The 25,444-nt window shown below is 34.9% G+C and overlaps 1 protein-coding gene across 2 annotated transcripts in view; it reads left to right on the forward strand.

Moving 5' to 3' along the window:
- The window catches only part of OTOGL (otogelin like), a 126,456-nt gene that overhangs the window by 54,320 nt on the left and 46,692 nt on the right, over window positions 1-25,444 (forward strand). Inside the window, exons 24-31 of one of the 2 annotated variants that reach the window (XM_078074123.1) lie at window positions 54-161; window positions 926-1,064; window positions 10,417-10,551; window positions 15,962-16,111; window positions 18,317-18,436; window positions 21,394-21,510; window positions 22,378-22,534; window positions 23,163-23,189. In XM_078074123.1, coding sequence (XP_077930249.1) covers window positions 54-161; window positions 926-1,064; window positions 10,417-10,551; window positions 15,962-16,111; window positions 18,317-18,436; window positions 21,394-21,510; window positions 22,378-22,534; window positions 23,163-23,189 — 953 coding nt within the window. The remainder of the gene's footprint in view (window positions 1-53; window positions 162-925; window positions 1,065-10,416; window positions 10,552-15,961; window positions 16,112-18,316; window positions 18,437-21,393; window positions 21,511-22,377; window positions 22,535-23,162; window positions 23,190-25,444) is intronic. The other variant, XM_078074124.1, reaches the window with a different exon arrangement.

Raw genomic sequence — 25,444 nt, forward strand, 5'->3', positions numbered from 1 at the left:
TACTGATTCTTAAAAAACTGAAACTAAATAGCATTTACTTTTTCATTTGGAAGAATGGCCGAGCACAAAGGAAAGTGTTATGTTCCCGAAAGCTGTCCGTGTATTTGGAAAGATTGGGAGTACCTCTCGGGAGAAGTGATTGCTACACCATGTTATACCTGGTAATGAGATCCATTTATTTCACACAAGTTTTCCTAAGCAATTGTATTAGTTTCGATCATCTTGTAGTTACTTAATGTGACTGACTTCAGCAAAAAAAAACAAATCAAGTCTGAGTAAATAAGATTTTCAAGGCATTCAGGAGTTGGTGGAGAGCTATTACCTACAGGGGAATCATACCATTATTTTGGGGCATATTTGTTTAGCCCAGAAAAAAAACAAAACAAAACTGTGAAATGTAAAAACTTGAAAATTTAATAAGAAAAAAATATCTCAAGTTTATAAGAAATTAATAAATGCTCCAAAGAGAAGATCACATTTAATACAAGGTCTTCTGTTTGGAAATAAGCCAAAACAATGCCATAAAACAAAATTGAAATATAATTTCTTTAAAATGTGGAAAAAAAATTCTAAGCTCATGAAAAATGTCACATCTAGTATATGTAAACTGATCCAAATATAGGAGACAGTTTTTTGCTCCCATCAGGGTTATATTCAATTTTTTATTCTGTCATCTGTTTTCAGGTGATCCTAGCACTATTTTCTAGGCTTGGTTGTGGTATCTGGTAATATATTTAAGCAAAGTGATAAATATAGGCCTAACTTGTCAGTGTAATAAATATTATAGAACCAATTGGCAATATGACTAAGGGCTCTTGGCTCAGTGAATGTTCTTGAATACAAACCTTACAATGTTTTTACCGCATGCAAAACACTAATTAGAGCCAAATGTCTCAGAGAGATAACTGGTGTTATTTTTGGCTAGTGTTTGTCGGCGAGGGATGTTCAATTGCACCTACTATCCATGCCCGGCTGTGTGTACAATATATGGGGACCGGCATTATCATTCTTTTGATGGACTGGAATATGACTATGTCAGTGATTGCCAGGTATTTTTGATAAAGGTATGTCACGATTAGATACTTTTATTTGCACTTGTGTAAAGACTTAATGTAAAAAACAAGTATGCTGATACATGACATATAAATCCACACATCATTAATAAAACCTACAAAAGTGATAGCAATTTTAAACATTTCATTGACTCATTCTTAAGTTTTATCATTTATAGGTGATGAGCTAATTCTTAAATTTTCTATGCTTCTGTTTTCTCATTTGTAAAATGGGGATAATAATTATACCTGTCTCTGGGGGTAGTCTTTGGGATTAAATAAGGTAAAAATATATAAAGCTCTTAGATAGTGCTTGATATATAGTAAGTGTTCAATAAATGCCAACCATTTTTATTTTTATGAGCTTAGTTTGGTGAATACAAATATAAGACATTAAACCATGCGTTGGACGATACGTATTGTTTATGGTTATAAGCAATAAAGAGACATTATTCTTAATTCTAGACATGTTATCTTGATGATATACTATAGTAAACCCTGGGCTTAGTATACCTGATAAAATCCTTAAAATTTCTCATATGTTTAATGCGTTTGGGTTTACTTTATTCCTAAATTTTATTTAGACATCACTGATCCCAGAATTAAATTTCTAAATGTAAAATGTAAGCTTCAGAAAAAAGTTGTACGAGAGTGAACAAAATAACATCTTTTCTTCCAGCAAGGTAACCTGTGATTATCTTGAATGCATGTCTTATTTCTGGGTAATGCTTTTATGTTATTAGAGGTATGTGTGTGATTCTGTTCTTTTAAGCATATATCAACAAAGTAGACACATTCCTATTTTGTATTAGTTCTAGTAAATAAAAAACAAATGGTAAAATCCATTGTGTTCCAAACTTAAACAATTCCTGCTTATGTTTTAAACCATTGAATTTCCCATTTGGTACTATTCTCAGCCTCCATTATGAACAATTTTAAGTTTCTTAAAGAATAAATCCAAATTTGTCCAAGAAAATTCTGAAGTTGAGAAGATTGGGATCATGCCTTACATTTCTTTTTCCCCTCCCCATGTCATTTTGCAAAATGCTGAGCATTTGGTGAAATCTTACCAACTCCTTACTTGAGCTGTGTGCTCTGCCTGGCTTTTCCTTAACCCCTCATTTTCTTCACAGTGGAGAAATCATAGTGTTTACAGTCTATTTTAAAACAATGATTGTGCAGAAAGCATTTCAAGTAGAATATTTGTCTCATCTCTGATTCTTGGTAAAATGAAAGTATGTGCTTGTGTTTGATGCTGAATGATTATAGCAGCCTTTCTAAAAATTATTTATTTCTTTATTTATTGGTGCTTCACTATAACAGTATCATTCCATTTAGCAGGCAAAAGCCATTAAAGTTTGGCTTTTAGACTTTTTTTTTTTTTTTAAAGATTTTATTTATTTAAGACAGAATGAGAGAGAGAGAGCACATGAGAGGGGGGGAAGGTCAGAGGGAGAAGCAGGCTCCCTGCCAAGCAGGGAGCCCGATGCGGGACTCGATCCAGGGACTCCAGGATCATGACCTGAGCCGAAGGCAGTCGCTTAACCAACTGAGCCACCCAGGCACCCTGGCTTTTAGACTTTTAAAAACTGACTCCTATCGTCACTTTAACTTGCTACTATATCCTTCTGTTAAAAGACAATATCTCATGTTCAATTCCAAATTTTAATAAGATATGCCTGTCTGTGTATGAGAAGACGTGTCACAGGAAATACTCTTCCAATCTTTTAGTAAGCAATGAAATTTAGATCCTTAATTTAATATCTGGATTAAGATCTGTCATTAGGGTTCATGTAGTAAGATTAAGATATGAAGAATATTAAAAGTCTAAATTTTCAATTTCTAGAATTGTATGTGTCTTTTTTCTTTCTGTCAAAGCAGAAGTATTCTTCCTTTTTGTACTTTAACAATGTTCTTTAAAAAAGAAAGTGTTTACAAAAGATAGACTTCAGAATGTAACTTTCAGGGATTTCAATTTGGTAATTAAAGAGAAGAAAAACTACTATTAATAATTAATTAGAATTATACTGGAGAATTATTTACTATATTATAATGGACATTTTTATGAAAATTAGTAAAACCAGTACCAGGCCACAAAATAATTAGGATAGTTTGATCAACATATACTTGATAAGCCAAGAAATATGTTATTTGATCATGGTGCAGGTAATTATTTCATATCAAAGATGAATTAGTGATTAACAATGCAACCTAATTTTCATGGTTTTGAAATCTTTTCATGCCGGCTAGTAAATTTCTCAATGCTTGGGTTTTTTTTTACCTGCTTCAATTTTTCTTCAGTAATTTTTTTGTTTGGTTTGGTTTGGTTTTAGTTTTGGTTTCTTTGCTTACTCCACATGCCTAGCCTTCACAGGGCAGAGCCTTCTCTTTTGGGGAAAGAATCAGCATTTCCTTTGAGAAGGATAGAATTGCTACCAGCCCATTCATTTACTTGCTACTTTTTCAGGGACAGGAATAATTTCTGTGAAGTACAGATTTAATTCTTTCTTCCTTGTCAAACAGCTCTCTTTCCTCCTGCCTTGATTACAGATTCTAGGTTTTATTTTTGTTATTTGTAACACTGGTGACATTTATTTCTTTGGGCCTTCTGGTGGTCTAGTAACCTCATCCATAAATATGTCTCTCCATTTGCCAATTGGACTTCTAAAAATTAATACTTACTCAACTTTATTTTATAAGTAACTTGACCTTCACCTTTAAAGAGATATGAAAGTTCTTTTTTTTTTTTTTTTTTTAATCTCTGGATTGTAGAGTTTTCAATGTAATCTAGTTTTAAGTACAAAGTAAGTACTTACCATATGTTTGTTGAAGCTGGTCAAACTTTAAAAATTCAGGTTCTCTGATATTTTATTCATTTTGGAGGCTGTTTACTCTTTACTGTGAATAGCATATGGAATATATAACATATTGTTTTTTAAGTGGGTTGAAGCAAATTTAAGACAAAGGTATAATTGTATATCCAGAGGTAAGACTTGTTTAACAGTGAAAAGAGATGAGAAAGAAAGGCTTCTAATTTCATCACTGTCCATCATTTGTCCCATTAATGTTTCTGGTGTGCCTTCTATGGGTCGGGCCCTACACTGAGGAGTGCAAGTATGATGACCAGCAAAAACAGAGATGGGCCTTGCCTCTGAACCTGAGAGTGGTGTGTGGTGGAGGGTTAGTTATTAATCACCTAATCACAAAACTCATAAAATTTCAACTGCAAAAGTCAGTGATGACCTGAATGCAAAATCTAATTAAACTTTTAAAAGTTTATCTTCTTTTTCCCTTGGATGTAACTTGTGCTTTGTAATTCTACTGCCTCTGCTGGTCCCTTGTCTCTGATCCCTCCTCAATATCTTCTGATGGCTCCTTTCTTCAAGAGTTTCTTAAGACATTAGGGCTCATAGGTTCCATATTACCATGTCTGTTTCCTCTGCAAAACTCTAATTAAGGAACAAACTGAGATCCTAAAAACATTACAGAGTTGATATATATTTCTTTTAAAAATGATAAATACTCTTTCACTTACTTTCCCTTCCTCTGGCCATCCTAACAGTGACTGGAAAAGTTATTCCTTATTAAAAAGATCTTTTGAAGGCGCCTGGGTGGCTCAGTTGGTTAAGCGACTGCCTTCGGCTCAGGTCATGATCCTGAAGTCCCGGGATCGAATTCCGCATCGGGCTCCCTGCTCAGCAGGGAGTCTGCTTCTCCTTCTGACCTTCCCCCCTCTCATGCTCTCTCTCTCTATCTCATTCTCTCTCTCAAATAAATAAATAAAAAAAATCTTAAAAAAAAAAAGATCTTTTGATGTTTTTGACTGACTTTTGGTTCAGCAAAGTCTGGTTGTCTCCAATCTTTATTTCCAGTTTAGTCCCAAAGAAGAAATCTACTCTAAAAGGATCTTAAAGTTACAGAATCAGGAGATAAGCAGCCAATTTAAAATTTTCTCCAAATAGTAATCATTTGCATGTATTTACCATCTCTAAGCCAATCATTTTTATTCCCTGAAATGAGATTCTTAGTGTGCTTTGTCTTCTAGGTGCAGTTTTTATTTATATTGTTTGTCTGACAACCATGCTGGGGACAAAGGGGTCAGAGGCAGAAAGACGACAACTTAGACCTTTATTGATAGTTAGTATAATATACCTTGTCTATATTACAATGGATATTTTCAATGCACATCAGTTTTTTATAGTTTCCTAACATTTTTATATCAGGAAAATCAGAAACATTTATAATTAAATTAAACTATATGATAAAAATATAAAGAAAATTTCTCTTCAATTCTGAGACATTAATGTTTCCAAAGCTAAAATGGAAGTGAAAAATATATTAATTTTGGAGCGCCTGGGTGGCTCAGTCATTAGGTGTCTTCCTTCAGCTCAGGTCATGGTCCCAGGGTCCTGGGATGGAGCCCCACATTGGGCTCCCTGTTCAGCGGGAAGCCTGCTTCTCCCAGTCCCACTCCCGCTGCTTGTGTTCCCTTTCTCGCTGTGTCTCTGTCAAATAAATAAAATCTTTAAAAAAATTATTAAAAAATATATATTAATTTTATTTAATTTTAAAAATTATATGAACAAAACTTTATAGACAGCTCTGATGTATTTTTTAATCTATTTCAGTAGGAAGATGAAAATCTTGGAGTTTATGGAATTAATTCTGTGCCTTTTTTTTTAGAGAGAGAGGGAGTACGAGTGGGGTTGGGGGGAGGGGCAGAAGGAGAAGAGAGAATCTTAAGCAGACTCCATGCCCCTCATGGAGCCCCATTCAGGGCTTGATTTCATGACCCTGAGATCATGACCGGAGCCGAAATCAAGAGTTGGATACTTAACTGACTGAGCCACCCAGGCGACCCTGTCAGTGTCTTTTCAAAAAATTAGTGGTTAGCCTGGTGATGGGTATTAAAGAGGGTACGTTCTGCATGGAGCATTGGGTGTTATGCACAAACAATGAATCATGGAACACTACATCAAAAACTAATGATGTAATGTATGGTGATTAACATAATAATAAAAAATTTTAAAAAATTAATTAATTTTCTACTTTATCCATGTAACCTAACTCTTAAATATTGTATCCTTGTTGGAAATTTCAAGCAAGATGATTGTGATATTTTATCCATAAGATCGATCTCCATTATTAATCTTAGATGTTAAGGTTCAATATTTACTTTGCATTGTAATAGTTTACCTACTTAAAAACTTCTAAAACATTCAGTAGCACAATAATAGCATAGGTTTTCCAGTAATTATTTTTGTATCTTTCTCTATTTTTCTCTTCTTTCTTTCTTTCTTTCTTTCTTTCTTTTTCTTTCTTTCTTTCTTTCTTTCTTTCTTTCTTTCTTTCTTTCTTTCTTTCTTTCTTTCTTCTTTCCTTCCTTCCTTCCTTCTTTCCTTCCTTCCTTCCTTCCTTCTTTCTTTCATATTTAAATTTACACTCTATGCTAGGAGCTGTTAAGGGTACAATTATTAAGACAATAGCTTCACCCTCAATTGTTTGATATTTGGAGGAGTGATTAATAAACAAGAAGCTAGCAGGCTGGGATAAATGAAAGCTCTCTTGTGGGAATGTAACTAATTTTGACTAGAGAAAGAGCAAGCAGGCAAGTTTCATGGAAGAGGGAGGAATTGGTACCAGAGTATTTCACCCCAGTATAACCCACTTCTTTTTCAGTGTATTTCCAGGTAGATTTCCTTGGTAATGAAACACCTCAGGGTGATTTTCTTCTCATGGCATCCTGGTTAAGTGCCTGCTATTTCAGAGAACCAACAGTAGGGGGTCCTGTGGTAATGTCCATGCAAAACCCTAAGGGAAATACCATCCCAAGGAAATCTTTGAACAAGACTGTACACCTCACAAAGGTGACAATTGAAGGATGGTTTTGCCTCCCAGGCAGCAGGAGTTCATGGATGCTCTGTTGTCATTCATGCAACTGGGACAATCTCTGTGTGACTGCTCTACTCTCTTCTTTCTCAGACTTGCTTGTATAACTCTCTTTTCTGTATCTTTTATCTTTGCATCAGTTCATTGTTTCTGCTTCCTTATATTTTAAGCTTGCTCTCATCTGTTCAGCACCCCTCTATCTTCTATCTTCTTTCTGTCTATTCACCCTCAAATCTTACTACAAAAAAACTTAAAAAAAAAACCCATCATTTTCTCGTTCAAGCATGAGAGATAACCTAACAGGCTAGAGTTCTTTCTTTTCATGCTTGCATTAAACTCTGTTGGCCTGAGTTGGCACCATCACCATATCAGGGCTAGTCCAGTGGCTTGGCTGTGTCCCGGCCACTGTGGGAAGGGTGGCAAGATCACCCCTTCTGTGTCATTGTGTGAGGAAAATGAGTTCTCAAGGAGAAAAATCTGAACCCATCAAACAATCTCTTAAGAAGCCACAGTTACCAGAGGTCATTTTGATGCACTAGAAGATTCTAATTTAGAGAAAGTACCATTGACAAAATTTCCAGATTATGTTAATCCTGTTACCAAAGAAAAAGGTGGACCCAGAGGCCCAGAACCTACTCAATATGGAGATTGGAAATGAAAAGGACACTGTATTGATTTTTAAGCCACATATTATTAACTTCATAACATGTTTCATGACAGCTATCAAATATAGAGATAAAATTTGGTGGCGTGAAAATATTTATGGTCTTTATATCCACCAAACATTAATGAAAAAACCTGACGACTTCCAAAAACTGATGTAGCAGCAATGGAAATGCATCATTCAGATCTCCTCTTGTGGGAAGCAGAGTTGACTGAGAACTCCAGCTGTTGCCCCATTGGATTCCCCACTGTGTTCCTGCTGAAGCCACACTTCCCCTCAGCTGTTCTCAGCCAATGAATGAGTATGGTGGGGCTGCAGAAAATGAGTATGCTGGTCCACTCCCCTGATGGGTGACATTGGGTCAAGGAGTCCCCATTAGCCTCCCCAGAATTTTCTTGGTACTGTGCTGCTGTTAGAAACTCTTCCTACCCAGTCTTCCTTTTTGCTCTTTCCCCCTCACAGGTGTCAGACTCTGCCTACTTTGCCCCTTTATAATTCAAAACGTCTCCTCAGTAAATCTCTTTCACATTTAAAAAAATAGAATAGAACTCTGTTGGCCCATTGGTGAATGTACAGCTTTGGGACATGAAACATGACTTCCTGAGGCTACTGTATTAGCAGGAACTTTGTGTGGGATACTTACCTTAAAAGGGAGAGGGGCTATGACAGGTGCTTAGATTGACTGACATTTGAGTAAAATAATATTCCACCTTGAGAGGTGCTGACATTTTGTTTTGGAATCACTTGGGAGAATATTTTCTATAAATGTTTGCAGTACCTCAGAATAAAGGGTTTGAGGAATCCATGTGGTACACTGATGTTGACATTTTCCCTCTAGCTTTATAATCATTACTTATTATGTTGCTTAGCAACTCTGTAGCATTATCTCCAAACCTAATATTAACTTGAAATACATTAGAAATGAAAATTATAGAAACTTGACTCTTAGGAATTGATATTGTTTCAAGTTGCTGTCAGCAATAACATGATATTACAGGGCAGACTATACAATATAGAATATTTCATGGCATTTCTGAGTTTAATATAAAGACTAATCTAACACTGAGGAACTTTAATTAATAGCAATAGAAATGTAATGCAATAGAAAGCCTTTCAGCCAGCTTTTCACATCCCTTAATCTAAATAACTTTTCTCCAGAGGAAGAACAAAACAAAACCCTGAATTATATATTTTTTTCTTCTTTGAAAATTGTTCATAAAGGCAGAAAATGTGGCATAATTTTTTCGAGTAGTACAATGCCATATTCATCTTAACGACCTTTATTATTCTCCTTTTCAAAATTTGGGCAATGCTTTGGAAAAGGATTGTTTAAGAAGCAAAAGCTTTCAGTTCCTATGAAGGAAGGAAGGAAGGAAAAGTGGGTCACAGAAGGACACATTAATTACTTTGTCAACACCATTCATTGAAAACCTATCCTCTTGGCACTATGCTATAGTAATTACTTATAAGACAGAAAGAATTTGGCCAAATCAAAAGAAATATTGAGCTAGTGTTCATATTGCTGGTGATATGAAAAACCTAAGTATAGAGAATTTATACCTGTATGATTTGCAGATATTTAAGGACTTTTTCACTTTGAAAATAAACACTGACCCATATATCTAAAAATGAAAAGAATTCAGGAAATGTGTGTGGGCCTTTGAAAATTGGACAGAGAGTTCAAAGAGAAATGCCACATTCTTTCTGGTGAAATCCCCACCTTTCACAAGTTAGCGAGAGCCCTCTTAGAGCAGTGTGGCTTTTAATTTTTGGAAGGATAAGGACCACTTTAAAATCTGATGAAAACCATGGACTTCCTTCTTAGAAAAATACAAATCATCAAAAAACAACATTTGACAATGAATTTTCAGGGTCTGTAGAGCCACAGAAGCCCACCCGGGAAACTGATACCAAAAAAGAAACCCTGATTCTAGAGAATGTGTTCCTAGTGGATGCAGCTGGGAATGGCTGAAGGAAGGTAGAGGTGAGGTGGGAGGTGAGGAAGTCCAGTTGAGAGTATATGGAGCTAAATAATATTCTCCAAAACAAAGAACTCCCTTCAACTTACAACTGACTTTTCTCCTCAATCATTGCTAGACCCTCCCTAATTTCTCTACAGATAGCATAACAACAACAACAAAAAAATTAGGATTTTGAACTCTGTCTCTGCTCTTATTTAACCAAGTGACATTGGACAACCAGTTAATCCTACTTAACTTCACTTCCTGATCTGTCAAGTGGAGATAATAATTTAAAAATTATCTTAAGAATTAAATATCATATGTAATGTTTAAAGGAAGCCCTCAAATGATACGCATTATTGTATTTACTAACACTACCAAAGTTTTGTATCTATTTCAATTTTAACCTGTAGGCAGGTAATTGTTTAGCCAGAAAGCTTTTAAAAATATAACAAAAGATGTTGCCTAAAATGAAAATATTTCTTTTAAAATTCCCCTAAGTGACATGCCTTGGGTATTTGTTGAAAAGAAATTGGTTGATAAATTGGAGCTATAATAATAAAATAGAAAAAAAAGTTTTGTTAGAACAAAATTTTAACAGAAGATAGTGAAGATAAATATTTAGATATTGAACTATTTTGGTATATTTTTATAAATTTTTTTACATTATTAGATCAGAATAATTTTTATTTTAGAGATAAGCTGTATTTTATTTAATTTTTTTGAGATAAGCTGTATTTTAATTTCAATACAATCCATTGTTAGTCTTCTTTAAGGTTTGTTAATAAAATATAACCAACAATTACATATAATATACACTTGTATTAATGCATTATTTTTGACATTTCAGAGTGCAGATGATTCAGATATATCTGTCATTGCCCAGAACAAGAAATGCTTTGACAACGATATTGTTTGTTCCAAAAGTGTTTTGATTTCAGTTGGGGATACTGAAATTTACCTGAATGATACTCCTTACAAACAGGTTAGTAAATTATTTCTTTTAGGATCATTTTAACTTCTCCTGAGAATACTGAAAACAAAATAGAAACAATTCAGGGTACTTTTTCTGCAAGTGGTTACTAGATTTAGATTTTCTCTGTTGTTTTATGTGGCTTCAGTAAATCATACGTGACTTGTCTCTTTTGCTTATTTATTTTTTTAAGGATTTTATTTATTTGAGAGAGAGAGAGAGAGAGAGCGTGAGAAAGAGCACCAGTGGGGGGGTAGGGGCAGAGGGAGGGGGAGAAGCAGGCTTCCCACAGAGAAGGGAGCCTGATGCGGGGCTTGATCCAAGGACCCCAGGATCCTGATCTGAGCCAAAGGCAAACGCTTAACAGACTGAGTTACCCAGGCGCCCCAGTCTCTTTTGTTTATATTCCACTTCTCTGTATTCCAATTCTTTCCTCTTTTCTTCAAACCCATGGTCACCATTTTGGCCCTAGCAACCATCACCAGTTATCTGGAGGACAGCACCATCTTCCACACTAGATGCTTAGCTTCCCGAATTAGTTCCTCTCCTCTTACCTTGCCATACTGCAGCCAGGGTGGCTTTTTTTCTAAAATGGGGATCTAATCTCCCATCAGTCTAGTGCTTCAAAACTTTCAGATGACTTCCCAGTTCTCTGATAAGACCTTACCAGTCTGACCATTGTCACCTCTCCTGCCTCACGTCTCCTCACTTTCTGCTCCAAGCCCATGTTCCAGAAGTTGGACCTTTCATTAGTTCTTCAGACGGTCTATTCTTTCTCTCACCTCTGTTTCTTTGTGAATGTCATTGCTCCTGCCTGGATCTGCCTTTTCTTTAACTTATTCTTCTGTGATAGGTCTCATCTTAACTCCTTCAGGAGCTCCTCTTCATACCTTGAAGCACCCTGTTAGGACATGTAGCACACATTAGTGAAATTACTTGTGTGGTTGTCTGCTTCTCCCATTTGTTTACAAATTCTATGAGAAGCAGGACCACTGTCTCTCTTATTTATTCCTGTACTCTTGGAGCCTGCCCAATTTTGAAAGCATGAATACATTTCGTTCATTCATTCATTCATTCGTCTACTATCTACCAAAATCTATATTAATTATTGGGACTGAAACAGTGAAAAGACACTGTGCTTGCCTTTAGGGCATTATACTCAGGGGAGGGAGAATATTCAAATAAACAAGAATGCACGTGGAATGTGTTATAGCAGGAGTGTGTATAGGACAGTATGGGAATCCCTGAGAAGAAGCCAGCCTTGGATGTTTAGGGTAGTTGTTAAGGGTGTAGACTTTGGAGTCAGTTGGTACTCACCTAGAACCCCTGTTCTATCTCTTGCTGGTTGTGTCACTTTGGGCAAGTTTCCTTCACCTCTTCAAGCTGCAGCTTTCCCAATTGTAAATGTGGGATGATTATAGAATCTACTTCTTAGGTTCATATGATGATTAAATGAGATAACGGATTTCAAGAAATGACTTTCTTCCTCTCCTTCACCCTCCTTATATTTTGAAGGCTCAGAAGATATGCTTTATATTAAATGATTTGAACTGAGTCTTAAAGGATGAGCAGGTATTAGCCAGGTGAAGAGAAAGAGTAGAAAGGCAATCAATATAGAAGAATGGTCATGTTGAAAGGAACTGAGTTGAAAGATAAAATGGCTTGTTTGGAGAACTGCAAGTGATTTAGTTTGGTTGAAGTATGTGGGGATAGTGGAGGGAGGGTGTGGCAAAGAGATTCAGGGGGGAATATCCAGACCGACTTTAAAGCAGGGAGCATGGGAACAAGGGCAGTAGATAGGAGGCTGGTTCCAGACCATGGAGGCTCTTCAATGGTGTAAGATATTTGAACTTATTTTACAAGTAAGAAAGTTTTAGAATAGTGTTTCTTACAGTTTGGTCTATAAATGTGTATTAAAATCATCTGGAATATCTACTCTAAAAGCTGGTTCCTGGGCCTCCCCTCGTAATTAGAATGGCTGAGGTTGAGAATGAAGATCAGTATTTTTTAATAAAGATTTTATTTATTAATTTGAGAGCTAGACGAGAAAGAGAGAGAGAGAGAGAGCTGGGGGAGGGGCAGAGGCAGAGGTAGAAGCAGACTCCCTGCTAAGTAGGGAGCATGACACGGGGCTCGATCCCAGGACCCTGAGATCATGATCCGAACCGAAGGCAGATGCTTAACTGACTGAGACACCCAGGTGCCTCTGAAGATCAGTATTTTTAATGGTACCCCCTGATTCTTCTGCACACTAAAGCTTGAGAATCAGGGCTGTAGATCACAGCTTCTATTTCAATCAGAAATATTGAGACCAACCAGGCAGCAATCGAGATTTTGGCAAAACAGAGTTTCTATGTCATGTTGACATCTTTTGAAAGTAATTACTGCATTTTGGCATAGCCAGCAGCTGGATATTCATTTATAGGTGAAGGTTCTAAGACCAAGAATATGTTTTTTTTAAGAAAAAAACTGAAGAGAAAATAGTAAATGCTCTTGTAGAAACAATTAGACACATTTTTGAAGTGGTAATTACAGTTCAGTGTAACTTCCAACTTCCAATGTTCACCTGTATGCAGGTGTCGATGAATCTCCATATCAGTTGTGAAGCATGAAGTAAGATAAAGGAAAGTCATAAAAATAGTGTGACCCTAACAAATCCCCTGCTAATATTTTTTCTTGAACATCAGAAGTGAAAATAAGTACGACTATTTTTGGCAGATGGATTGCTCATTGAGGGGAAGGAAAAAAACTGTTATTCTTTCAATAAACACACAATTTTGTTTTGTCAAACATGTAAGATATAAATGTTTTATGAATTTATTTAAGCTGCACTCTAAATATTTTCATTCTCCACATTTGTAACTTATCTTTCTAACATCATTCTAGTTTGTTGAAAGTGCTATAATTCTCATCTGAAGTGGAGGTCTCGATTTTGGGCAATTCACAACACCCTCCCTTTTCTTTTTTTTTTTTTTTAAAGATTTTATTTATTTATTTGAGAGAGAGAGAATGAGAGAAAGCACATGAGAGGGGGGAGGGTCAGAGGGAGAAGCAGACTCCCTGCCGAGCAGGGAGCCTGATGCGGGACTCGATCCAGGGACTCCAGGATCATGACCTGAGCCGAAGGCAGTTGCTTAACCAACTGAGCCACCCAGGCGCCCCACCCTCCCTTTTCTAATGGAAAGCAGCATCTTTACTTCCTAATCTGAAAAGAAAGGAGCGCACTATCCCCTTTTGACCAAAGAGAACTGTTTTTCTTGTGGTAAACTTCCCTGTTTAGTAAAAATGAAGGACTTTTACCTCTACAGGCAAATAGAAAAGATACCTTTTACATCAGGATAATGGATGCAACAACAACCCGAAAGAGGTCTAATGATAAACTGCCTGCCTTATCCAAAAATTATTTTTAAGTTCTAAAGATATGTCAACCAGTCCAAGGGAACCTTAATAGGAAAATACATGAAAAAGTATTTTATTGATTGAAAGGAGCTATAAGCCACAAATATTCCGCTTACTTGCTTTAATTCTTGCTGATCAGGCTGGAAGGTGAGACCTGTGAATAGGCTGTTGCAGGAAGGTTTTAAAAATATATAAATCACACCTTGATCTAGAAGCTGAGGATACTGCTATAAACTTGACAAAGTACATCTTTCAAGGAGCTAACGTTCCTTCGGAGAAGACAGATAATAAAGCCAACTACAAATCATATAATAGAAAGGTACTGAAAAATATAATCAAAACAATAAAAATAGGTTCTATGGCAGAGAGTGACTTGGGGGCAGGGTAGGCCTAGTGAAGAATGAAAATGTGATGCCCCTTGTTCAAACAGGATTTTTTTTTCTCTCTTTGTTTTGCTGTCTCTTTTGACCTGTCATGGTGTGTGTGTGTGTGTGTGTGTGTGTGTGTTTTCATTATTATTTAAGACCTTGCTCACTCAGGAACAAGGATACTCCCAGGTTGAGTGCGGACCCTCATAGGCACCCAGGGCCTTGCCCCATAACTCCAAGTTGGCACTTGGGAGTAGAAGGAAAAGAGGTTAAGTAGAATCCATTAACCATATATATGTTTACACAATATATACTATTACTTATAATATGCTGAGTCCTTGTAAGTTTGAGCTTGGTCTAGAAGACTGAAAACTCTTTATGGATATGACTAAGTTTATTTACCTTGTGCTAAGGAATGTTTCTAAAATAGTATTCCCAAACTATGATTTTGTTATTGTATAATCAAAGGATTGTATATCCCCTTTACAATTTTTATTTTGCTTCTGGCTAAATTTGCTTTACTTACTCTGATTTAACCATGTATTTTTAAAGTTATTATATGAGTTAATTACAATGTCAGATTTAATGTAATCTTTTATAGGGTATAGCCCCTGCTCATAAGGAACGTTGCATATTTGTTCTTTAGGCTAAAGGTACTCTTAATTTTCCGAACAGGTTCCATCTCTAGTTTCTCTTTAATGTTATTATTTATAGCACACAGATTATTTTCCTTTAATATAAACATGGTCTCTCACTTTCCTATTCAAAAGCTCTTATTGAATGCATTTTGCACATAGAATAGCAGCCCTTGACTGTATGGATAACTTGGCTGCAAAAGGTCTCTGATTATGCTTGCCATGGAATCCATGGTCTAGCCCTTTGGTGCTCTCCTTAGTCCTGAACAAATTTTGAATTTTCTGGCCCCTAAGTCTCTATTCAAGTTATTACTTTTGCTTGGAATGATTTCTTCTCCATTCTCATTTCCAGCTTTGTATACCTTCCTATGTATGGCCTCTTACAGATCCATTCATATCCCACTCCTTGCAAGAAACCTTTCCAAGTCCCTTTAATGGAAATTCATCTCCCCATTCTCTCTCTCCTGATTTAGATAGATATAGATATAAATATAGATACAGTTATAGATGGATAAAGATAGATAGATCTATTTATCTATCTATAGATCTACCTAGCTACCTGTATATAGATACATATACAGAGAAAGAGTACACACACACTCCGTGTTTTTGTTTTTCAGTTATGCAGGTAACATCATATATTTTTAGTACTTAATCATATTATTCATCATCAGCATAGAATTTCTGAGTCAGCGGGTATATCACCTTACCCTTAATGTACTCTATGTCTGTGCTTTTGTTTATGCTCTTTTCTATAGCAGAAATACTTTTGCTTATTTATCCATATTGAGCCCATCTATTAGATTGTGTCTCATTACCAATTTATGTATTTCCTATTTTATGCATTTGTTTTGTCTTTTACTACAGAATTTGGAAAAGACAGAGCCAAGCAAAAATACTAGTACATAGATACTTATTGGTGGATATTAATTAATGTTTACACTTTGGTTAATGAACAAGGAATTCATTGTTTTCTTTCTTTCCTTCTTCTTCTTCTTCTTCTTTTCTTTTTTTTTAAAGAAACGATCAGGTTTTTTTCTGGAAAATAAACCTACATACCAGCTTTGGAAGGCAGGGTACTACATAGCAGTATACTTTCCAGAGAACGATATCACTATTCTTTGGGATAGAAAGACAACCATTCATATCAAAGTTGGACCTCAGTGGAAGGTAGGTCAACCTATTTGGTAGGCCAATCCAAGTGAGATGTAAGAAATGAAGTTACATTTACCTTTAGATGTTTTATGGAAATAAAATAATTGATATTTTCTTTAAGAAACAAGTTATATTATCAGAATTACTAGCTCTTAACCCAGTGAAGAAAACTCTTACCAATTAGAGTACGGTGTTGTGTACAGTTTTTTTTGACTTTAACCTTAGAGTAACCAGTTTTCCAAAGTTTCTTAGGTCAGCTTCTTTCTTCCCATCCCTTTCAGCATGGTTATATGATATGTTTGTCATACAGTTAGATTCATTTATTACATTCTGCATTCTATCTTTTCCTCCACATTCTGGATTTTTTTAAGTTTGAACATAGTACATTTATTAAAAAAAGTTATGGTCTAGAGTTCTATGGATTTTAACAAATGCATGGAATTGCCTATCTACCACCAGAGTTCTATATAGAACAGACCTCTCAACTCCCTGATTTCTCCCATGTTGCCCCTTTATTGTCAACTCCTACTGATCTATTTTTCATCTCTATAGTTTTGCCTTTATGCAGCCTGTTGAGTCTGGCTTCTTTGACTTGGCAAAATACATTTAAGATTCACCCATACTGTTGAATGAATTAATAGTTTGTTCCTTTATACTGTTGAGTAGTATTCCATTGTATGGATGTACTAGTTTGTTTTATTCATTCATGGTTGAAGATTCAATCTGGGTTGTTTAGAATTTTTTGTAATTTCTATTTTAAATTGTTTTAAATATTGTTTTCTGTTAAATATTGTATAAATATTAAGTGTGTTTGTTATTTTAAATCTTATTAAATATTTTAAATTTAGATATTGAAGTTGTTTTTGAAACATTAATACATTTTTGAAAATCCGGTTTATCTGAACTTGAAATTCAGCCTCATGGCTATAATGTGTGGCAAGTTAGGGAAAAATCGGGATGGTAACAACATATTCTTATAAGACTGTGGAAAAGATACATATTTTTAAAGATTTTAATATGTTGTACATTTAAGATATGATTGTATATTGAAATCATTTTCTTTCAACCTCAAGCGAGATAAAGTCCATAAATCTATTATTAGGGGTTTGCTGGCTTCTTGCATTTCTTTGATGCAAGTGAAATAATTTAGTCATTGCCATACTTCTTCAACCATGTTTCTCTGCTATTCTTTATTATTTATCCTCTCTTCCCTACTTTTTGGAAGTGAATGAACCAATTATTCTTCTACATCTCCCCTTTTACTGCTGCCTTAAATTGTTGGGTGACCAATGGAGGAAGTGGCCATTGTCTTTGGATAGTTATTGTGGCTTCTGAGAGCAGAGGCACTATGAGAAGCTGTGGTCATGACAGTTGCAATCCCAGAGTTATTGTCAAATTTGCTGGAGACTTGGGCAGCCTACTTCATCGGCTAAGGGCTGCATTCCATTCTGCAGTACATGAAGAGAGCGTTCAGTTTGTTTAATTTCAATGTTTTAAGGTGGATTTCCATTGTTTTAGGAAGACCATTCTTCTTTGTACTTTTGGTTTATCTTCCTCCCCTAAGAGTAAAGCCTTTCACATTATTTGAGAAAATGCAGTGGGTAACATTGACATGAATAATTCATATGGCACTTTCAGTAACCATTTCATAACCTATAACAACCTTTATAAATGTGAAGTAAAATGTGGTTTCTATTTATCGTGTCTCATAGTGGCATGATACATGAATATTAAAGTTAACTTTTTCTTTAGAAGTTACGTTTTGAATGTTTTGGCTTTTCAAAGTATGATCTAGAGAAAAATTTATTATTTTTATTGTTTTAACATTTATAGTGTTAAAAAACCTTCAGCATATCTGGAGGTGGGTTTTTCATCATTAAAAATGTATATGTATATGAATTTATACAAAATATATTTTGTATATGTAGTGCCTATATTATACTTCTCCAAGTTACTTATATTATTGCTTGTATCAATGCTAAGACAATGGTAAGTGTGGATAGATAAAATTTGGAAGATGGCGAAACACTGTTAAGAACTTAAAATAACTGTTAAATATAATTAAATAGATATGAAATTATCTTGAAACATATTTACATGGTTGTGGGAATTCTTAAAATGTCTATTTTAAATCTTTAAAAATTTTTAGTGAATGAGACCTTAAATGTTGAAGTGAAAATAGAATATTTCATATTTCATGATAATTTTCTTTCACTTTAGAACAAACTATCAGGATTATGTGGAAATTTTGACAAATGTACTTCAAATGATATGACCACTTCCAATAACTTAGAAGTGAGAAATGCCCAAGTATTTGGAGATAGTTGGGCATTAGGGCAGGTAAGTAGAATTATAAGTATTATAGAACTTAACAAATATTTTTTGGTGTATTTATTCACTCAATCGTTTTATTCTTATAGGAAAATTTATTTAGATAATACTATTTTATGTCATATTTGTATAGTAATTCATAACTGACAAATTACTTTCACATTTACCTTCTCCTATAAAGCTTGTGACAATCTTGTAATGTAAAGGGTGTTGCCTCTATATGATAGTTGAAGAAATTGAGGCTCAGGAAGATTAAATACTTGCTTAATAGTTTATGTCCAGAAAGAAGCAGAGGTGATATTCAAATTCATATCTTTTATTCTCATGCTTTTCCTTCCATAGCAAATGCTTTATCAATATATTTATATTTCTGATAATATAACTTTTGCCGACTAAAACAATGAAAAAATGAAGGCAGAATTTCTTACCATTTGTTCTCCAGACATGGTTGTGTATGGGGTGGGGATGGGTAGAGAATGGATCTGTGGTCAGCTACCTCTAGGAGCAATTTGAATAAATTAAGTTAGACCTATTTCCCTTTTGAAGGATTTCTTGAGGAATTATAAGCTTCCATGGGAGGGATGAATCTGAAGGATTTACCAACTTATTGACACAGAACCTGTTTTTATGTATTAGTTGTCAAGGAAATAGTGTCCTGTGGGCCACACTTTGAGAAATGCTGAGCTAACTCAGAAAACAGAGTCAAATTGGAAATTAGTGTTACTCTTTTCTTCTCCTTTTTCTTTTTAGCCTATTTTTCTTTCTAGCTGAAAGTGGTGTCCATAACTACAGCTTTCTGATTGATTACTATCTGGTTAATTGCTTTCCACTTTACCTAATTTACCTAATATATCTAAATTTCTTTAAAAACATAAAAGGGGGCTGGGATAAAACATTCACCTAATTCAGTAAAATTTAAGCAGCATATTTAAGATGAAAAGTATAAACATTTTGTTTAATATATGAACTATCTACTTTATGGAGAGATACAAAATCCTTTTTATTATGGCTCTCATATATCTTGTTGCATTTAGAAGTCTTTGAAGAAATTATCTTACATTTGTCCTTTTAAAAGGAATTAAGGAATAACCAATTTTAATACTTAAATATTTGGAGTAATCAAAGAATTTTATACTCACTATAATATGTATTCTTATTCATACCCAATGGTAAAAACTAAAAATTAAAAAAAAAGTTTTTTCATTTGGTAAGTTCAATTTTGCACTTAGATGTTTTCCAGGTTATATGAACCCATAATATGATTAAAACACAGCCTCTGTCATTAGGAATTTAGAGTCTAGGTTAGTAGTTGAGGTAGAAAAATTAAGAATGAAAATAGGAGATAGGTGCTTTGATAGAGGTGAAGAAAGCATTGGCTTCATTACGGTCAAAGGAAGTTTCCCAAAGAAGGTGCCATTGGGTTGAATCCTACAAGACACAAGAGCTAGAAAAGTGAAGATGTTGGGAAATGGTGTAGCAGCAAAGGAGGGAGCAGCTTATTAGAAGGTGTCAGGAAGACAGGTGCCTAATGGGAATTTCAAAATTCAATATGGCGGCTCTGGAGGGTTTGAAGTAGGCAATGGCTGGGATGCAAAGTATAGAGCTGCAAGGTATGAGTGCTAGGATCTAGGGCCCTAAACTAGTTAGGATGTTCTTATAATCCAGCTGGTAATGTTAAGTCAGTGAAGATTTAGAAAACTATATAATTTGAGAGGCATTAAAGATTAAAATCATCAGCATCTGTTGAAAGATTGCATTTAGGAAGGACGAATCTGGAGAATTCAAGAAAGTCTCCTAACTTCTTGGCTTATTGGGTTGCTTATTGCTGGTACTGTTTCCTGAGGCAAGGCAAAGAGGAGAGATGACAGTGGAGGAAAGTGGGGACAGGACAATTGTGTAGAGATAAGTACAGGCTAGGATGCATTGAGAGATAAGCTACAGAGAAATTTATGTGGAGATGTCCAGTTTTGAGATTCAGGAAAGAAATTTGAGCTGGAAATATGGATTTGGCAGTTACTAGTATATACAGTTGTTGAAGCCATGAGAAGTGTACAGAATGAGAAAAATAGAGGTTTGAGGATCAAGCTTTGCACAGAAGGGAGGGGGCAGAAGAATGGGGAGTAGCAGCCATTGAATTAGGAAGAAACGCAGAATAAAATGGTATCACAAGAAGTAAATGAGGAGAGACATTTAAGAAGGGCAAAGTAATAAATAGAGTCAAAGGTAGTGAAAGGTCAAGTGAGATGGAGACCGGAACCTGCCTTTATATTTAGACAACTCTAATGAAGAGATCATTGATGACATTTCTAGGGTGGTTTCAGGGAGGTGAATTAGAAGAAGCAGAGACCAAATTGCTGAGTCTGTGGGAGGTGAGCCTGGAGATACGTGTGCATATACAACTCCTCAGAGACTGGCTGTGACAGAAATGAAAGAGCTGAAAATGAAAGGAAAGAGAATCATTTGCTCACATAATTTTTTAATGACTGCGTTTGAGACAAATTTAAAAACTGTTTACCTCTACTCTCTAATATCACCAGAATTTTAATAGTATGCTTGTTTACAAAAATAATATATACTCTTGAGTTGGCTGAGCACAGATGCTTTAGGTAAAACCTATCTAAAAGAATGAGAATATATGATGGGACACCTGGGTGGCTCAGTTGGTTAAGCAACCGCCTTCGGCTCAGGTCATGATCCCGGAGTCCCAGGATCGAGTCCCACATCGGGCTCCCTGCTCAGCAGGGAGTCTGCTTCTCCCTCTGACCTTCCCCCGTCTCATGCTCTCTCTTTCTCATTTTGTCTCTCTCCAATAAATAAATAAAATAAATAAATAAATGAATAAATAAAAGAATGAGAATATATGAGATGTGATTGTAATGGATGGAGTCAGAATAGTTAACTCTGGTTTCAGCCTCAGAAGTCACCCCTTTGAAAACTTTCTCTTCTCCCTTATTTCTCCTCAACAGTGTGAAACCCCAAGTGAATTATTTAAACCCTGTGAGGCACATCAAAACAAATTTCCTTATGCCAAGAAAGAGTGCTCCATTTTGTACAGCGATGTTTTTGCTCCTTGTCACAATGTGGTAAATGAATACTTTACTTTCATATTTGCATGAGTACTGCTGTATCAGTAACACCGAGATGAACAGGACAAATAATTTAACTAACTGTTGGCTTTTCAGGTGGACTACCTAACCATTGTCAGGAGGACAAACTTGGTAGTTTGTTTGTTGGTAGAATTAATGCATTTATTTGATTTATTTTCTCCCCCAGTCCATCTTATTGAACAGCATACATTTGTACATATTATTTGTAATATTCTGTTCTAGTTTATGAAGCATTTTAATACCTCCTCAAAGTCAGAAATGATTGGTCAAAGCCATAAATATTTGTTTTTCTTCAGAGAACATTGCTGCACAGACATTCTTCTCCTCAACCCAATGTATAGTTTAAAAGTATTAGTAGTGCCACATTTAAAACGGTCTTAAAAGCATATACCAAGATGGAGTAATTTAAATTTCTAAATGCCTTCCCAACATAATAATTTTAGGCCCCAATAGAAGTTTAAAAAAATGGTTTAAGGTATTCATAAAAAATCACTAAAAGTACAATTGGTAATAGAACATTCTTTTAATTCCATGTGAATATGATAATAATGAAACAATGAACTTCTATAAAATATCAAAATATTATTATATTGCAGGTGTTGAAATTATATTTTTTGTTAAACCCATTACCTGTTTTGCTGGTTCTTTGATCTTACGTTTGCCTAATAAATTCTCCTTTGGTCCATATAGAGGTTTGAGATATTGAGAACTCTAGGTGGCAGTGTTAAGTTGATAATACCAGATTTTGAGAATCTACCGGTTAGTTTTCTTTTAGAAGGTTGAATTTTAATCAGTTATAGTTAATACTTACTGAAATTAACTCATTTTTCATTTCATTTTCAGATTGATGTTACTTCTTTTGCCAAAAATTGCCATGAAGACACATGTAACTGTAATCTCGGTGGGGACTGTGAATGTTTATGCACAAATGTAGCAGCATATGCATACAAATGTTGTCAGGAAGGGGTGTCTATTCACTGGAGGTCATCCAGGATTTGTTGTGAGTACCCTAGTTAAAACATCATCATCAGGTGGGAATCTTATAAAGAGATTAATTTGTCTTATCACAGGACAAATACCATGGAATTCATGCAAATAGAATTTTTCTAAGATAACTAAATTTTGTATTCCTTTGACAATACAGATAAATTATAGTGTAGCTAAAGGATTTATAAAAATAAAAATCGAGGTAAAATTTTCTATTCTGTTTGACTGTTGCCACTTTAACATTTGAACTATAAATTGTATACCATCCTCAAATAGTTTATGACTTCATTCCCCTTACAGCTGTGGAATTTCACTGTTCTGATTATAAGAAACAGATTGGAGTTTTTAAACTTTTCATTTACTCACATAAATGTAGATGCCCAGTCAAAGATTTTAATACTTTCATTTCACATTTCTAAGTAGGCAGAAATATTTGCCTACCTATAAAATAATCTTAGAAATTTAATTTTTCAACACATCATCCTTAAAGAATCTTCTTTGCTCAGAGGAAGTTCCCAAATAATGATGTCATTCTGTGTTCTTTCACTTGGTCATTGATGAACATATAGCCATATTTTGCATACTTTCAGATAAGGGGTCAGATTCTTATATAGTTTAACATTTATTCTTTTATTTTTTAGCGCTTGACTGTGAATATTACAATGAAGGTATGTGACATTTAAATAAAGACTATTACTATAGTATTCTGTGGGATGTATTTTCAGATTAAAAGCTTTTGAATAATGTCTGGGAACAATAGTTTGTAATTCGGTATAATTCACTGAAAGTCTTTACTTTCTAAAATTTATCTAAATTTCTAAGTATTTGAGTCAAAATGTATTCCTTATAAAATAAAAAGAGTGTGTAACTAAGTTCTCAGCATTTAGGAGGCCCTCAATAAATGGTTTTTGTATGACATGAATGAGTTAATGAGTGAAGATAGCTATTTTTTTTAGGCAAAAAGGATGAAAGACATATGCCAAATGCTTATCTTTTACCATTATGTATGACTATAAACATTATTCAAACATTATGTCATAGATATCAAACAAACTATTAGTGTGATGGTAAGAACATAAGGAATTTATTTCGCCATCATTGTAGGCAAAAATAATTATTTACATATAATCAGAATGAGAATTTATTGATTTAATAGTAATAATGGATCTCTCCTAGCCCCATCAAACAACCGAATTTGCAGTGAGAAGTCTAAGAGGAGGTGCTACCTAAACTAAGGCATAGATATAAGAAGAGACAGAGTGTTATATCCTCAGTCAAAATGCCAGATAATGGCAAAATTAGAGCCTGCTTTTTTGTCAAACCTACTTATTGAGGAAGGCATAGCCACTTAAATCTAATTCAAACAAGTGAGATGATCCAGGATGGTGTTCGGTGTTCATTTTGTCAGTGACTGGATAAACTCTGGACTCACGATGGGATAAATTAGAGCAATAGTTACAGGAAAACTGGGCCATTACAAAAACCCCAAGCAACTAATCAAAGGCATTTTTGGTGTCTTACTGAGCTAGGGAGAAATCTTTCAGCTTTAAATACCCAAAGAAAGCCAGATAATTTTAGAGAAATAGAGATGATGAATCCATCATTTTAGTTTTTGGTTGTTTCTGTTACATTTATGGAAGTTTGATGGAGAAAAAAACCAACATTAAAAAAAAATTCAGTGGTAGTTAAAGAAAATATAAACCAAAAATATCTCCTGTTGAGAACTTCACACGCACACACACACACACACACACACACACATTCCACATCACTCCTTTGGATGTCATGCTCAAATTGAGACTGATTCCCTAATATTAATAACAGTAATAATAGCAATAGCTTTTATTGTTAACTACTTTACATATATCATATAATTTAAGCTTCAAAATATGCCTGTAAGGTATTATTATTAAGACTTTATAGAGGAGGAAACTGAGGACCAGAGGGGTTAAAATAACTTGGTCAAAGTCACTTAGTCAAAAATGTAGTAAACTGAGATTTGTAAGCAATCTGAGTTCAGAACCAAAGAGCTTGACCTTCATGCTACACTGCCCTGGTGTATGGTTAACACATCCCAATCTCGGAAAGATCACCACACACTGTTATCATGTGCTCCACACAATGTACACAGACATCAGTTTGGAAAAAAAAAAAATGCTCCAGTAACTTCCTCAGTTAAGAATTCCTGCCTCACATAGTTCTGCTGTAAAAATCTCCATCTGTGCCTTTGTACTTTCTGGCATTCCTTCTGTAGTCCTTTGGATCCTGAAGCAGAATTTTCTATGAATATTGAATTTCTACCTTTTGCTTCTTTACATGTTGCTTTCTGTCAACAAGTCTGCTGCATTACCAATGTTGGTTCTTTTTTCTAATGGGTTATAGGATTCTTCAAACCAGTTCCTCTGGTGTCATCTATAATACTAAATTGGTAATATGCAGAGGGCGAACGTGGGGCATTTAGCCTCCAGAGACCCTGATCAACTCAGTGGAGTGAGAGGGGAATCTGTTTCCTATGATCAAAATAATAGGCATTATTAGCCTATTATTAGCATTAACCTGCCAAGGAGAGGACGAGTTTGTAAAAATAATGCAATGAAGATAGATGATTGAAGGGGAATATAGAATTGAGGAGATTGTTGATAGTAGTTATGAAAAGAACATTGTTTTAAATGACCATTTTTAATTTGTTTCATCTCAGCTAATTTCATAGATATTTTAAACCTACCTAGTCTTTGGATATTCATACATATTACATACTGGGCACTGTGTTATCAAGATACTTATTAATATTTTAAGCTAATGCAGAAGTAAATAATTGTGATTCTGTAGGAGAAAAATAAAGATAGGAGAATTCAGAGGTTACAGTTGATATTATTTCAATAATCTTTAATGCAAAGACTGTATGTAATATCTTCATGTTCAT

This window comes from Halichoerus grypus, chromosome 6 (assembly GCF_964656455.1).
Source record: "Halichoerus grypus chromosome 6, mHalGry1.hap1.1, whole genome shotgun sequence".
Lineage (NCBI taxonomy): Eukaryota > Metazoa > Chordata > Mammalia > Carnivora > Phocidae > Halichoerus > Halichoerus grypus.